The 16,186-nt window shown below is 51.4% G+C and overlaps 3 protein-coding genes across 3 annotated transcripts; 1 reads left to right on the top strand and 2 right to left on the bottom strand.

Moving 5' to 3' along the window:
- Nucleotides 1-2,274: 2,274 nt before the first annotated feature.
- LOC100900857 (glyoxalase domain-containing protein 4) lies at nt 2,275-5,526 on the bottom strand. Its single transcript, XM_003737755.2, has 7 exons — nt 5,464-5,526; nt 3,905-3,991; nt 3,764-3,824; nt 3,513-3,665; nt 3,304-3,424; nt 2,902-3,109; nt 2,275-2,784 (listed from the first exon to the last, which is right to left on the bottom strand). The coding sequence occupies exons 2-7, from the start codon at nt 3,987-3,989 to the stop codon at nt 2,540-2,542; spliced, it is 873 nt and encodes a 290-aa protein (XP_003737803.1). The 5' UTR covers nt 3,990-3,991; nt 5,464-5,526; the 3' UTR covers nt 2,275-2,539.
- Nucleotides 4,150-5,468, bottom strand: LOC108864392 (GDP-D-glucose phosphorylase 1). Its single transcript, XM_018639939.1, has one exon. It carries the CDS (start codon nt 5,149-5,151, stop codon nt 4,150-4,152), a length of 1,002 nt encoding a protein of 333 aa, XP_018495455.1. The 5' UTR covers nt 5,152-5,468.
- Nucleotides 5,527-8,956: 3,430 nt separating the features above from the next.
- hppy (MAP4K3-like protein hppy) lies at nt 8,957-14,700 on the top strand. Its single transcript, XM_003737754.1, has 3 exons — nt 8,957-9,016; nt 11,924-14,272; nt 14,424-14,700. The coding sequence occupies exons 2-3, from the start codon at nt 12,040-12,042 to the stop codon at nt 14,651-14,653; spliced, it is 2,463 nt and encodes an 820-aa protein (XP_003737802.1). The 5' UTR covers nt 8,957-9,016; nt 11,924-12,039; the 3' UTR covers nt 14,654-14,700.
- The last annotated feature ends 1,486 nt before the right edge of the window (nt 14,701-16,186 follow it).

The following is a 16,186-nucleotide window of genomic DNA, read 5'->3' as shown; positions in this document are numbered from 1 at the left end:
GACTGACCCGATTTTGAATTAGATTGAAGACTTCGACGGCGGCTGCGAGGAGATAGCCGCCGATCAGTATTAGCATTATCGGCCAGACATCGTTCAGTTCGAGAATATCCTCGCCATATACAGCTTCCTTCTCTCCTGCTTGTGCTTTCAGCGCGTTCCGAGTTGCGTGATCTCCGAACCAATCGGCCTCGAATAGTCTCCTGATGATGAGGTCCAGGCGTCGCTTCCACGGGTAATCGGGAGCCACCGTGAATGAGCTGATCAGATATTCCAGACGCTCTTTTCCCGGGGAAATAAACGGATCGAGTTTGCACTTTTTGCAATCCAAAAACACGCTGACCACAGACTCTCGCCACGTTTCGATTTGACAGGCGAATTCGGTCTGACGTTTGATGATTCGGTTCTCGGCCTGGAGCTTGCGGATTTTCCGATAGGCGCTCAAAGCGCCAGAATTCAGCAGCTCGGTGGTGTAGTCATTGTCTCGGATACAAACTTTGTACCTGCCCCCACTTTCGAGGGCGTCTTCGAAATCCTTTATAGTTTGCAGACTTGACGAAACGGGTACATTGAGGTAGGAGAGCAACGCCTGGCGGAAGACGGATGACATAACAAATGTGCCGAGAATTATGAACAAATGGGCGATCATTAGGTTCAAGAACGGTTTGTCGCAGGGTTGCTGGAGGAACATTCTCACGCACACGTCGAGTATGTCTGCGAAAGCAAAGAATAAAGTTCCCAATGCGATGCAGGCGAGGAAGAGGGTTCCAAGCAGGAGCCATGCCTTCCCAGAAAAAACGCTGATCAGACCGGCGAAACCGGCGCGTGCATCAGCTTGTCGACAGGTGTAGAACGATACGTATGCCCAGTATACGGCGTTGAAGAAGTCAATTTTGGAAAGACGGCTGTAGCTCATGACGATGAAACGAAGACTGATGTCTGCCACTCGAGTTCGCTGCATTTCGAAAATCTCCTGGTTCATCAGAGCTCCACTCGTTTTCACCTGACCGTGGATGTATCGAGTGTCCGAAACACTCAGATTGAGACCTCTCGGGAGGAGTGTGAGGTGGTCGATACCTTCAAACTCCACGCAGAGATCGTCACAAGCGCTGACGATTTCGCTCGGTCGAAACCTGATGGACTCCGGCTCCACGTTGGCGACGACTTCGTGAGTGCAGCTCCTCCAGTCGATTGGCAAGCTGAATCCTTGAGGAGTAGCGATGGAACTGATGCACTTCGCGAAAGAATCCTCAGACTCAGACGAGAGATCGTGGTAGGATTCCTCGATGAACAGCCAACGGGATAGGGGTAGGTCGCTCGCGTAACTTTGGAATTTCAGGGTCTGACTAGCGGTCATGTGCAGAACGATCACCAGAATCCAGTGCCGTTTCATCATAGACTGCACGGCGAAGTCCCGAAGATCGTCGATGCGGCTGTAGACTATTGACGTTTGTTTCCCGCATTCGGGGGCTTTGATGAATTCGGTCAGACGAGAGGAACTGCGTTTGATATCGTCGTGCCACCTGTCCTCGAAGTATACGAACGACCATGACGTTGCGTTCACGAGGGCGAACAATGCTCTACAGATCACCGCGGGTTCCATTTGTGGGTCGGCGTTTTGAGGAATCTACCGAGGACGGAGTCAAGACCTTGCGAAGGCATCTGTCTCGAAATCATGGTCCGCAAAAAGATTTTCAGTCTGCATCATGCTCTGCAACCGAGCTCGTCCCGCACATTCTCATGACACGCAGAGTCGCGTCTACGTTGAAATTCCGGTCGTCACGTCGACGTAGGCCGACGTGGGTGCGCAGTGTCGCTTCTTTCCAGGGGACCTCGAGCTACCTCTATGGAGCAGCGGATGTGTGCATCAGTAAGTGAACATTGGGTTACTTCCCGACCTGACTTGGTGATCGGAGAATATGGCCCTGCAATCGATTGACGATTCTATTGCCGACCGAAAACCGACTTCTACATAGATATTCACGGATCAGTCCGCGCGTGAGAGTTCACTGCTGCCGATCGATATCGAAGATCGGCCGTTTGCTTCCGGGAGTGACCCAACTCCGATAAGATTTCCGGAAGCCTTATTCGGAACATTCCTCCTCAGACATTGATCCTCCATTCGGATTTCAGAACCGCGCTTTCTCGCCAGGATCGAATTCCAGCCAAAATGCCGAACGCTTTCCGATAAGATCTACAATCCGAGACTTCGGCAAGAGATTGGGTCGACTTTAATTCAGGTAAATGAGAAAGGTGTTTTATTCCGAGACTCAAGAAATAAGAAAAAGAGAGAAAGGAAGAAGCGTTCTTGGGAAAAATAACATCGACGGATCATGATCGAACACGCCATTGACTCTCAGGCCCCTCGGGCTCGCGAGCCTTCAGATCTCATTATCGACTTTGAACACTTGGTGGGGAAAATTGCAGCTGATGAATCGAAGGGATATCCGATCAATCGCCAGCGATTATGGATTGAAGAGCTCCAGCATTTACTCAGGATGTGAGTATCGCGTTCAGCGTTCCCAAGGTCCTCGATGAAGCACTAGAAGCGTGTGCCGGAAGACTTCCAGCCTTCGAACTCCTCGACTTTCTTCCACAGGACCTGTTCAGAGCCGGGGTCTGCTTGCGAAAGCTCCCGATAGGCTTCATCTCCGACGAAGCAGATTTCGTGACCATCTGGATCGCCAACGATGACAACTTGTACCGTCGCTTTTCCAGGAGTGTCGAGACTGATTAGGGGAGTGATAATTGACCCAAGCCCCGCCGCTTTCACTGCACTCTCGATTTCTGTAAAAGGAGAAGAAATTTCAAGAATCGTGAGATACCTCGCCGACGATGGTGGACATCGGGGCTAGGGAGCCGTCGTCTCTACCCGGTAAACGGAAAAACAAAGATGCGACTTACCCGGTATACTCTGTTTTGGACAGGAGAACGCGATTCGACCGAACGCTTCCCCTCGATCGAGGGAAGATGGAAGCTTTTGAAACTTGAGAGTGAAACCTTCGAGACAAGTGGAGACCTCGATAGAGTTTTCTCCCTTCTCTACGGGCTGATCGAGGACATTCCTCCAGAAGCGCTCTGTCTGTTCAATACAGGAGCTATTATAGATGACCTGCGAGTGAAGGGAATGCGGTAGGCACCCAAATTGAACAAGACATATGTACGATAATTGATCTTGAACGCGGGAGATCCCCGAGCCAAGAGCTCTTCCAGGTGAAGAATGCTGCCGCTGAGTGGACAATAATGATTATTCATAATGTTCATTGTCGTCGATCATGATCGACGCATACAAATCCCATGTCTTACCTGTTTCACCGGATCACCCTCTGATGGAGCACATCGAATATAGAAACGATACCCGCCAGGGGCTTCCAAAAAGGTCTGTCCGTGGTCATCCTCATCGACTGGATATTGGGCAGCTTTCGCTCTACAATATGTATATGGGAACAGAATTTTATTTGTTGGTTTGTGGATCGGCGAAAATCTCCCATGTCGAGCCACAGAGTGCCTCCTACCTTTCAACGATATCCTCCCCTTGGATGACGATACCGTGGAACTCATTGCCCCGCCTGTATTTCGGAATCCCGTAATTGTACGTCAACTCCAGGACGAAATGCGAATCTTCTGATCCGTAACCGATCATGGTTTTGCTCCAACGACCATCGTATCTACGAGGAAAATTCCAAGCTAGTGGTTATACGAAATTCCTCTCCTCTGTTTGGCCACGGCCCGCAGACTGGTTCGTATTAATAGATACATATATTACCTGCCGTTGCAGGCCGCCTTGCAACCCTCCTCGAATTCCTCATGTCGCAACACACGCATGCCTGAAGAGCCATTGGGAAATTATCGATCGTAGTTCGGGGTTTCTGTTTTGAGAGGAATTCTCAAGGTGATCGGAACTCACCGAGAATTTTCATATAAAAATCCATGGTAGCCTTGCGATCGGCGATTTTGAATACATAATGAAGAGGTCTCCTGAAGAACGACATATCTGCAAGATGAAGGTAGATTTGCTCAATCACGAGAAAGCATGCCGGAAAATCCCGGAGAGTCCGAGACGTTCCAACAGGATTGCTCGTGATACCCTGATTAGACCTCCGTGGCGGCCCTAGGTAGCGGTGAAGATGATGAGATGATGATAACATCGAGTTAGGGGAACAATAATTTATTGTCTTGCAATAGTTTTCGCATCTGCTCAAAGGGTTCGTCGCATAGTAATTTCTGCTCCTCAACTATGTGTTTTTCTGAAATCGAGTCGTATGCCTCCTGGCTCTTGACAGGAATGTGCCCACCAAGTTCGGAGAGGGCCAGATTGAGTTTAGTAGAGTCTTTCACTCCCATCCGGGGCTTCCTCGCCCACAGATATATTCGGATGACCTCGTATGTCGTTGGCGCACAGAAATAACGCACGCCCGGCGCAGAGCCTCGCGTTAGGAAGATATTGAAGACGATGTCACTGTCTAGCAGGAGGTCGGTCACGTGTAGGAGCAATTCCACGCTCGATCGGTCATCGAATGTGACTGCGAGCAGGAGGCCTCTGGCGGGGTAATCGCTGAGCGAGAAGAGCTTCGGTCCGATCGGCTCTGCGAATATCGTTTCAAGAAGCATCCGATGCCGCACGTAATACAGATGTAGGTGCTGATGATTAACAGATGCGTAAGCCCCGAGAGAATTGAATCCTCCTCTGAGGTCCGGAGACCCAGAGCGAAACATGAGGTCCAGAGTCAGGTTCAGACCTGCGGCGGTTAGAATCTGCGGGAGACAAGCCGACACCGAGGGAACAACAAGCGTTTGGCACGGACCCAAGGGAGCGACGTTTGCGATGAGCGCGTTCTCGTTGTCTCGGAACAGAATCTCGCGATCGTTAACTTTGTTGAAGTTGAAACGGCTCGGGTCGAAGGGTTGCCGAATGCTCTGGATATCCTCGGCTTTCCTCCTCTTCGTCGCTCGCTGCTCGTTCAATTCGACAACGAAACCGTAGTTTCCCTCCAGACGCTTGTTCGGTAAGGCCCCGAGTGTGTACCACAGTGGAGCTCGCTTCCAGCGCTCTTCGAGAAGCTCATCGAATTTCGATTTTTTCCTCAGCGTTTCGAGCGTAGAGACCGAGCGGTGGACATCCTCGGCGGCCTCGGGCGGTAATACTGAGGCCATGTCCGCGCAGAGACCGGAGCGGTTGTGGACCTAAGCTCTGGTAGGGCTCCTGTCGGAAGTCAACGCTTCAGTCTCCTCTCCCCTCGTTCGAATTCGATATCTCGTCACGAGGATGGAATCTGCGACAGAGAACCCCCTCTGACGAGCTTTGCGAATAAAGGCAGTTGAGTCGTTCACGCTCGGAGCGTTCGATCGATTCGTTGGCCGTATGTATGGTCGTAATCCGTGCTGGGAATCAAATCGGAGCTGTGATAACGCCGCCTGTCTTGGAACATCGAATCATCCTACAGAAGCACCGCGGAACTCACTCACCTATCTGGTTCGATTTTCCCACGATTATGACATCACTTGTTATGGTCTGCCTCTCCACGCAACTCGGGGGACAGCTAGCTCGAAGCGTAGCCTCAGGCGCCGGCGTCAAGTTCCGATATCGCTCGCAACCGAGAATGGTATCGGATGTCTGTGCTCTTCTCCGTGGGCGTTGATTGAAGAGAATTCGAGATTCCCGAGGAATTCCCGCACCTGTCGTCGTGTTGTTCCCGCTTTCCGCTCAGGAGGAGTTTCCGTCGTTTAGAGCGACAACGAGCAGACGCATACCCGTCGATTAAGATCTGAATTGCAAGGCTCGCTGATTCAGGCTCGCTCGGGAACCGTCGCCGTCCACCATGCACAGCGCAGAGACGAACGATCCCATAGGCTACGACAGGCGTTCAACATCGAGCACCGAGGTCACTCCTGAGCAATGGTTCGACGATCATGAAGCACAGCGGCTTGCCGACCGATAATAGTAACAATCAGATGATAATAATCCGAACGCCAGGTCCAGAGGATCTCTTCTTTGCTCCGTGTTCGGCTTGTATCCTTCACGTATATTTACTAACCGTCGTGAGGGATTGTTCTCCACTCCAACAGCCTCCGGAACAATAATGAAGACTTTAGCTAGACGTTTCACATGATTAACGTTTCATTTCGTCCCTCGGAGGCCGATCTAGAGCCACGTTCGGAGTTGCGGGAGACTTGAACACGAGATTCACGATCCCTATCGTGAGATTTTCTTCGATTGAGGTATTGTGCAGAAGTCGCTTCGACGACGGAGGAGATTATTATCATTCTCGTCTCGCCCGTCACGATGTCTTGCATCCAGGGTCGATCCACAGGTAGACATCCGCATTCTTCCCGATGGGAAGGCTACGGAATTCGGGTCGCTTCAGGCTCAACGGCGTGACGGAGGTTGGGGACCAGTAATCTAGGAGCTCCTCGAGATCGACTCCCTTCCTGTTCGTGTCGAGATCAGGCAGGTGGATATCATCGGCATCACGGGCGGGAGGAGCGAGGCAATCCGCGCGGATACTTGAAGGAACGGATCCCAACTCGAATCGCTGAATTCGACGGCGATCCAAGCTCTCTCTAATTCTTTTTCGCTCCACGACATTCCCCTCAGCTCCTCTGAAATCAAACTCTATGAGGTGCTCGATCAAATCTGCGCCGGAGATCTTCCGCTGGAAATGTCGTGAAGGTAGAAGCCCTGCCTTTTCAAGTTGACAGGCTCCATGAATCGGCCTATTCAAGTCGAAGTTTTCATAACGTAGCCCTCCTTGGATTAGTGAATCATCCCGCGGCTTGCGTGCTCCCCCACCTCCCTTAACTCGCCCGACCTTCTCATTAGCTGTGCCCACACTTTTTATGATTTGCCTTCGGAATTTCGGGGACAACGAGCGCCAGTGGAGCTCGCCCCGGCGATGATGTTCCTGAATTGCTCGGGAAACCCAATTAATTCAGAGCTCTTGCGTATCGGCAATAACCAATGAATGGGAAATATCTGGAATTCCTGAGTCAATCTCCGCATCTGCCGTCGTTGTCGTCGGGCTTCCCGCCGCTTCCGCTTAGGCTTTCCCTCCTCTAAGCAATCGTTAGCAGACGAATCTCCACCGATCAGGTCCTGCGTTGCTCTACTAGTAGCGCGACGAGCCACGTTTGATTCTTGCGCTGGTACGTATGCTTATGATAGCGTGAAATTGTACGCATGCTGAGTCCATGGGAAGTGCGTTCCAGGAGCACGCAGTATGAAATTCCTCGAAGGTGGAAGTGCGTATACAATGATGCTAGTGGTCTTCGCTGAAAGTGACCGGAATCAAGCGGTCGCTTCCACTATTTTCGACATCGCCATCAGCTTGGCGATGCCGACTGCTCCCACTCTCTCGTCGATCGGTTCTGCGCAATTTCATAGTGCTTAAACTTTCGAGCTCTACCTCAGAGTCGCGGAACTTCTGATGAGTGATGAACTGATAACATTGAACTCCGTCGCGGACGAGTATCTCGAAGCAACAAAACCTTGCGAGTTGCGGGCAACTCAGGCATTTTTGTCCGGATCTACACTCATGGGCGGACTCACCGAAGTTGTATCTCAAAATCAGATCCCAGAGGTCGGCGAGCTGGGGATCAACATTGATCGTCTTCGACATACATCGTCAACAAGCAGCTCCCATTCTCTGGAAGAGCGGCCCAATTCCTGTGACATTCCGATTCAGCTCTGATATCTGATGGCGAGATCCCGCTCTACTCTTTTCTCAGGTGTCTAATGGAGCGTGCCCGTACGAACTAATGAATTTATGGATCATCCGGAAACTTTCGCGTTTCTACCCTCCTGGCCTGCCTATTTGCGAAGTTGGCGATGGTTCCGTTGAGAGATGAGGCAAGGGATGCGCCGGGACCGACGTGAGATATTCATTGAACCCCATCTGGATGGCGAGATGAAGTCCCGCCTGATCAGCAGGTCCTACCATCCCCAGAAGAGGTACCTAGGGAGCAGCGAGAACAGCCACAGTAGAGCCGACGGGGCTCCTCAGCGAGACCCGGGTGATCTAGGTTCTAGGTGATCAATTCGTTCCGTGGGTACCCACGACGACTGCGAGCTGATTGTCATGCAAGCACAAGCGAAGAACTTGGACGTCGACCTCCAGGCCAATTGCTCGGAACAACTGCATTGTTCGACATTTTGGACTAATGCATATTCTGGCCGATCCATCGATCGTCTACTGGGGCGATGGTTCTGCTTTCGGCTTGTTAGTCGGAGTAGATCAAATGTACCAATTCTGTTTACGACGAAAGAGTGATCCCAAGAGATCGAACTGCCTGTACACACGTTCGCGGATGAAGCGACTTCACATTCTCCCGTAGGGGAACATATCAGCGTTCTATTTTCCCTCGAGTCCGATAGAGAGCTTCGTTCCTTGCCTGGCTCAGAGACTCGTTTCAAGTTAAGGTCCAAGTGAATATGGAATTGAGTGTCCAAGAGATCCTGTCAGCCAGCAAGAATCCTTTTTTCCGGGCCGATGACTTCATGTACGAGGTCGATAAGAAGAAGGGGGAGAAATATTTTTGTCGGTGCATTAGCAAGAAGACCGAGAGTTGTTCCTCCAGACCACGCAGCACGTTCAGGCTTCGCAACCTCGATCTTCCAAACTCCAAACTCTCCCGCTTAGAGGAACTGTTTGAGATTGGGGGGTCCGACTCAGCTCTCGGGCTAATGGGTATTCGGGCTTTCCGGCCCGAAACCGGTCGATCTGATGGTTCGATTGATTCAGATCTCACAGCTGACGGCATCCGAGCGAGGTGGCATCAGCGATCCTAGAGGAAGATGGCGATGTCGAAAATGGTAGAAGAGACCGCCCGATTCCGGTCAAAATTTCAGCACAGATCACTAGCGCTGAGCGCGACGAGACGGTTCTCACCACCAGCACCACACACTCACTCACTCACTCATTCACACACATACACACTCACACACACACAGCAGTGAAGTAGGTTGCTGAGTTCGGTCGTTCTACATCATACGTTCGTAGTTTGTGAGCAAGCATTTGAACAAGTGAGTTAGTTGAAGATTATCCCGTCTTGTCTCATATTGACAGCCTCCTTCATGGCCTGCCGATTGGAAGGGGCTCCGAGAACAACCTGTTAGTCGGATTCTGAATCCCGAAGGGAATTTCTCGCCGAAAACAAACTTCGGTGAAGCGGCTTCAGCGCCATCACTTGAATTGTCAATTAAATTCGCTGCTAAGTGCATGCGGTACTTTGTCTTTCCTGGCACGGCGTCGATCTTCGGCTATGGTCTCTGAAAGGCGTCAAAGTCGCGAGAGTACCGCGTAGAAACTGCTACGAGCGACCTGTTAAAATCCGTAAATTGCCGCTTTTCTGAAGAGCTTCGAAGAGGCCCACAGCGACTCAATTATACCGTTGACTACCGCTTGTGTGGCCTTCCAGTTGGGCCTTTAGACAAGAGAAAATATCATTGGAACTCCAATCTCTGACAAGCGCTTATGACGGTTTTGATGAGCCTCAATGGTCAGCAGTCATTCCACTGTGGAGCGTAGCGGGAATCATACGGTGAAGACTGGCCGGGATTTGCGGCGACTTGGCTCTCATCGGTCGTGGGGTACCGGACGACGTTCGTGGGTGACTCGAACTCTCGAGGGCGATTAAGCCGAGATTCGGAGATGTATTTCGAACTGGAACAAAGCATTGCTTCACGTGATAACTCCTAAGGATCGTTTCTAAATCCATCCCGTTGTTCCGTCTGCTGGCAGGTGTCTCTGTAAGTGCATCCGTGAAGAGGGCGTGATTTAGTGGCCACGCTTCGATTTATTTTGTTTTGTTTCGGTCGCCCCTCTTTCTTCGTGCTCGAGACGGTAAAAAAAAGCCGTCCACCTGGTGAACGCGATACGTAAGAACCTAGCCGCTCCAACACGACTTATATAGAGGAAAAATATCGAATGCTTATCGATTCCTTCATTCTCATGGGATAGCCTACTGTCTCTTCCGTCGCTGCGGAGCTCTCCGCGAGGACGGAACTCATCCACGGGGAAAGGTGTCGAATCATCACGAGCATTTTCCCCGTTCACGCCCTCCAGGAACTCCGTCTCCAGTGGGGAGCTCGACGAGCAAATCGGGAACTCTAGGATCCCACGCTCGAGGGTATGAGGAGCGTCTCGAGGACGTGATCGTCACGAACTCGAAATACCCCCGCACATGAGGAATCAAACCTTCATTTAGACTAAGTCGCGCGTGAGACGGGGCATTCAGTTGTCTCGTGTATTGCTTCGAGAGTTTGAGTCCACACACATCATTTCGGGTAGCTGTGCGGGGTCGCTCTTTCTCCGATCGAAAATTCGGCACATCGGTATCGCAACTCAGGCGGAGGCTAGAGGTAGAGACCTATGGATGATCTGCGGCTGTCCTTATGTGGGTGGCGTTGCGATACACGAAGATACCCACCTGACGTAAACTCTCCATAAGATTCTGATCCATTGTTCTAAGGCTTCCCACGCGGCCGGGAGCCGGCCGTCGTAATAAAGCTACGAATGTGCTTTCGTGTCGACGAGAATCAGCTCACTAATTAGTTGATGTCCGGTCTTGTTTTCCATCCGCGATTTGGTGATGGCGGCATCGGGAGCAAACAGTCGATGAGAGCCTCGCGCGATCCACTTCCGATCCTCAATCGTTGCACAACGGTTCCTCTGTGTAAGCGCTCCGACAGACGCACAGTCGACGCTTGTGATGGTTTTGAGTTCAGAATCGATGGTATTTTCGAAGCACTGATATTTTACGATGCAGCGCACAGCGCTTTCCAGCGCTCCGATTGCTCGAGGATTGGGGTGTTATGAAATTCCAGGAGAGGTTTGCAACCTACGGGGGCGTCGACGCCCACGACGCGACTTTGTCACAGATGTATCGGTGGAGGCTTCCATCGCTTGTTCTCTTGTTCGTTTCACGTCCTTTCCTCCTCGTATTTAATTCGTGAACTTTCCTGAAACCGATGAAAGTTTGGTTGATTGGTGGCCGCGTGAAACGTATAGCTCTCTTCTATGATTCGATTCGGGCCGTGTGAGAGCCATCCGCCAGGCTTGGCTCGCCCGCCCGATGTCGTTTAGGTGTCTGTCTCTAAATCGGTCTCGTGTCTCTGGAAGCAAAGCACGGGTGAATTCCGATGCGGTATCCGGAAATATACCGCTCGCTCGCGGGATCTCAGGGCCACCGGAGACGTGATACTCGTCCAAGGATCCTGTGCATCCTATCGCGAGTCCTCCGATAGCTCGAGTTCGAGATCCAGTGTTCCGAACGAAGTCGTTCACGGTGGAGTTCTCGCGCTTTAGCCCTCGTTGCAACAGATGGTTTGATCCGACCTTTTGACGGCGCCAGCGTAATGCCATTGTGCGACTAGTAGTCGTCGGTAGTTGTCGTCGTTATGATCGCCGTCGTCGGAAGCAAAGCGTTGTGCGTAGTGTCAGGTGGTTGAATTCCGTTCGAAGTTTGTGTAGAATTTGATTATGATCCTGTTAGGAATAGGGATTTCGATTAGATAGTGAGCTTTCGATTCCAGACTCCCGACACTTAGCTAGACGAAGAGGACTCCGGAACCATCAATCAAGTCCGATCGAAACTCCTTCGTCTGTCTAAGGGGTTGAAGCCTAAGTAGATCACCCTAGGTGATCAAGCATCCTCTCGGAGGATAGCTCTCATCCTATATACTAGATCTGTCTTCGAGCAGCGGCTAGATAGAAATAAACGACGAACACTGTAACCGAATCCCCGAGCTGCTATTCTGCGTCTTACTGTGTGATCGAAGCCCCTGAGCTAGTTCCGAGCCAAGTTTCCCCAGAACCTGCGATCGACAGTTCCAGGTTGAACAGATCCCATATTTGAAACTCCCGGAAAAAGTCACATCATTTACGATCCCAAATATCTAATGTGATCGTTGGCCTTCTCTCCATTGCAGGGTAATGAGTCGCCCGTGCCTCCACCGACACGGGAGTCCCATGTTTCGGACTTAGTCACGGCGATGGCTACTACGCGCTCTGACAATATTCTGCTGTTGCCGTCGGATCGATCAACATGGCGTCTTCCGGGACCCCTAACCACGCGGACATCTCTCGTCGCAACCCGCACGACGAATACCAACTCATTCAAAGGGTCGGCAGCGGGACGTTCGGGGATGTCTTCAAAGCGAAGCGCATCAGCACGGGGGAGATGGCCGCAATCAAGGTCATCAAACTCGAAGCCGGCGACGACTTCAGCATAATACAACAAGAGATTCTCATGATGCAGGGATGTACCCATCCAAATATCGTCAAATACTTCGGCAGTTACCTTCGCCGCGACAAACTATGGATTTGCATGGAGTATTGCGGTGGCGGCTCCCTGCAGGACATTTACCATATCACGGGTCCCTTGAGAGAGAACCAGATCGCGTACGTGTGCCGCGAAACGCTCCGAGGCCTTTACTACCTGCACGATCTGAACATGATGCATCGCGATGTGAAAGGCGCCAATATTTTGCTTACGGACGAGGGGGGCGTGAAATTGGCCGACTTCGGCGTTTCGGCAAAAATCACGACGACAATCGCGAAAAGGAAATCCTTCATCGGTACCCCGTACTGGATGGCACCCGAGGTCGCTGCCGTCGAACGGAAAGGCGGCTACAATCAACAATGTGATATTTGGGCCGTGGGCATCACGGCTATCGAACTCGCGGAACTCGAGCCACCGATGTTCGACCTGCATCCGATGCGCGCACTGTTCCTCATGTCGAAGTCGAGCTTCAAAGCGCCGACTCTAAAGGACAAGGAGAAGTGGTCTCTCGACTTCCACAGTTTCGTGAAACTCGCGTTGACGAAGAACCCGAAAAAACGGCCGACGGCCGATAAGATGTTGCTGCATCCGTTCCTGATCGGCGAGCTGAGCAAAGAAGTCATCACAAACCTAATCGAAAGGGTCAAAAATCCCACGGCTGCCGAATATCAGCACGACGAAGAGGAGGACGAGCTGGTGAACAACGTCCCGCAGAAAATTGTGGATTCTCGGGGCAGAGAGGACCGGAGGCCATCCGTGCAGCCGTCGCCACGAGATAAGGCGAAGAGACTCGACGAGGAGGTTCAGATCAGAGATCTGGAAAAGAGTTTACTCGAAGTCGTCGAAGAGGAACTCCAACAGAGGGCCACCCTCCCAATGGGAGAATCGCTAATGGGCAACTCGCAGTGGGCACATCACAAAGAGGCTCTCCCCCCGCCCGTACCGGCGACGTCCCCGCCCCGGAGCGACGAAGAAACTCCGTCTCCCGAAGGTCCCGAGCCTCCGCCGAGATTACGGCGGAAGAAACAGGACGATCGGAAAGACGGTCAACAACAAGAAACGGCGTGCAGGATCAGTACTAATGGACTTCCGCCCACGCCCAAGGTGCACATGGGTGCCGGTCTCTCGAAAATCTTCAACGAATGCCCACTGAAAGTGAACTCGGCCGCCAGTTGGATCCACCCCGATACCCGAGATCAACATATTATTCTAGGCTGCGAGGAAGGAATTTACACTCTGAATTTGAAGGAGGTTGGAGACGCCTGTCTGGACCAGATCTTCCCCCGGCGGACCACGTGGCTGTTCGTGATAAGTGACGTACTCATGTCGTTGTCGGGGAAGAACGCTCAGCTCTTCCGGCACGATCTAATCGCTTTACACAATCGAAAGGGTCAGACCGCCTTCTCGTTGAACAGAATTCCCGAGAAACTCGTTCCGCGACGCTACACGACCAGCGCCAAAGTGCAGGACACGAAAGGCTGCCTCAAGTGTTGCGTCGGTCGAAACCCCTACAATGGCTTTAAATATCTCTGTGGAGTTCTCCAGCACGGCGGAGTTTTTCTCATGCAATGGTACAATCCAATGGCGAAATTCATGCACGTCAAACAGGTGGAGATGATGCTGCCGCCGCGAATTCGATTCTGTGAAATGATTGTCTCTTCGGAGGCCGAATTTCCGATCCTCTGTATCGGGGCGCACGCCACATCGAATCATAAGCACATGAAGCTCGAGATGATCGACCTGAATCTCGTCAACTCGACCGGCTCTCCAGACGACGAAGACGCGGAAACAATGGTTCCGGCTAAAGGCAACGCGCTCAGCGCGCTCCAACTCGAACAAGACGAACTGTTGGTCTGCATGGATAGAGAGATTAAGATCGTGAACCTCGGCGGGCGCGTCAAATCGACCTCGATGCGGCCCGATACCCTGGAGTTCGATTTCAACATCGAACAAATCGTCTGCCTGTCTGACTCCGTACTCGCTTTCCACAAAAACGGTGAGAGACTCTCCATGCACGTTCGGGCTTATATCCGTCCAGAACGGAGGATTTCCGAACGCTTGCTCCGTATAACCTTCGCTGTAACTCACTCCTAAAGCCGGGTTGAGATTTTCGACCTGATTGACTTAATTCCTTCTCTCCTCCACAGGAATGCAAGGCAAGAGTCTTCTAACAGGGGACCTGGTCCAGGAGATCTGCGATCCAACGAGAATACTCCGGGTCCTCACGGCGGACAACAGCAAGTACATCGGTTTCACAGCCGCGGATCCGGGCTGCGAGATCGGAGAACGCGTCATCGTTGTCGAGAGTCGTGGCGTGGACAAGCCGACCGGACCGTCGAATCTATTCATTCTCGCGGGACACGAAAGTAGTTTCTGATTGGTTTCGCTGGATTCAATGCCCAAGAGACACGCGGAACGTTGGGTCGAGTCAAATTTATAGATAAATAATATAAGCGCGATCCCAGAACTACTCCACGATGCAGAACCACAGTCTTCCCTAGCTGACAAATCTGTTACTGTTCATTTTACCTCCCCGAATCCAATGACGTGTACAGTTTAGGCGGCAGTTAAAGTTGTGAACGTCTCCAATGAATGTGTATACTATATATATGTAGCGATGAAAGGCACGGACCTGGAGCAGGTTACAAGCATTTTTATCACGGTATACTAATGCTTTCGACACCGGGACTCATTAATAAATGACGCGTCCATGGGCAACGATTTCAATGTCCCATCGATCGAGGCCAACAATCTGCCCTTACAATAATTCAAATATTTATTTGCCGCCAGCTGATAGTCGACGCGGAGGTGGACATCGGACCACGCGGACGTCACGCACAGAATTACCGATTTCTGACGATCGGAGCAGATCAGGAAGGTGAGGTGCGCAATCGATAATATTTCTTCCGGATACGGGTCATCGGTGATCGTCGAACGTGGGGCAACGTAGGCATGGAGGGGGTCCGGGTCGATCGAAATCCCGTGGAGGACAGGGCATACTCGAGCATTGACTACAACTCAATGATCGTCATTTCTGGGTATTGAAGAATCCGGCGGAGATCGATGTGATGTCACGCTTCTTTCCCATGGAGCGCGCGCTTGTTTGAGGAAGATATAATTTCATTGGTCTGTATATAAAAATGGAACGCTTAGTGATCGATTATTATTTTGATATAGTCGTCGAAAGGAACTCTAGAACTTGACGATCACAATTGAGGAACCGATTTATTATTTTAATAAAACATGAAACGCATTCCACGAAAACGAGCGGATCACTTGATGAATGAGCGAGGAAAAGCATGAGTTTGATCGGGAGACCAGCAGGAATCCCCGACGCAATCACGTGACGTGGCGGTGTGAGGACCGGGCGGGATTCGGCGCCCCTTCCGAAAAATCCCGTCTTCTGACTCGAGCCATCGAAAGTGTAATTCATGGGGTCTGAACTTTCTCCCTTTTAGATACACGAATCTTCCGAATTGCATTTTCTGTGACTAGCAGCAGAACGCCTCGGATTCAATCCTCCGATCTTCGGGAATATATCGTGTTTTCCACGCCGCGTCATCGTGGTCAGATTTTCGGTTTGCGGAACGGTTACGATCCTTCTGATCGGAGCACCGAGATTTGCCTTGGATGACGACTGAACCTCGGGGAAATGGCATGCATAGCTCGCGATCTGAATCAGAAGAAAAAAACTCCTGTACCACACAGCCAAACCTTTGACGTTCCGGATATCACCGATGGGGCACTGCTCCCGAGGACAGATCCCGAGAGAGATTCCCGCGGATAGTATTTTGTAGATTCATCATTCTACATTCATCATCATTACCCACATTATTGATACATCGGAGCGACAACCTTCTCCGCATAGGACTTTCAATACGCTCTGTCTGATGCCAGACGGTAAACCAAG

This window comes from Galendromus occidentalis, unplaced genomic scaffold, assembly GCF_000255335.2.
Source record: "Galendromus occidentalis unplaced genomic scaffold, Mocc_1.1 scf7180000075612, whole genome shotgun sequence".
Lineage (NCBI taxonomy): Eukaryota > Metazoa > Arthropoda > Arachnida > Mesostigmata > Phytoseiidae > Galendromus > Galendromus occidentalis.
Note: the sequence above shows the minus strand (reverse complement) of the source record. Positions and strands in the feature narration are given on the sequence as shown.

Coding starts and splice junctions, on each gene's coding strand:
- LOC100900857 (XM_003737755.2), bottom strand. CDS start 3,989: ATGTCGTTCTTCAGGAGACCTCTTCATTATGTATTCAAAATCGCCGAT. Junction 3,666..3,763: donor AAGGCGGCCTGCAACGGCAG/GTAATATATGTA, acceptor TTTTCCTCGTAG/ATACGATGGTCGTTGGAGCA. Junction 2,785..2,901: donor TCCAAAACAGAGTATACCGG/GTAAGTCGCATC, acceptor CTCCTTTTACAG/AAATCGAGAGTGCAGTGAAA.
- LOC108864392 (XM_018639939.1), bottom strand. CDS start 5,151: ATGGCCTCAGTATTACCGCCCGAGGCCGCCGAGGATGTCCACCGCTCG.
- hppy (XM_003737754.1), top strand. CDS start 12,040: ATGGCGTCTTCCGGGACCCCTAACCACGCGGACATCTCTCGTCGCAAC. Junction 14,273..14,423: donor ACTCGCTTTCCACAAAAACG/GTGAGAGACTCT, acceptor TCTCCTCCACAG/GAATGCAAGGCAAGAGTCTT.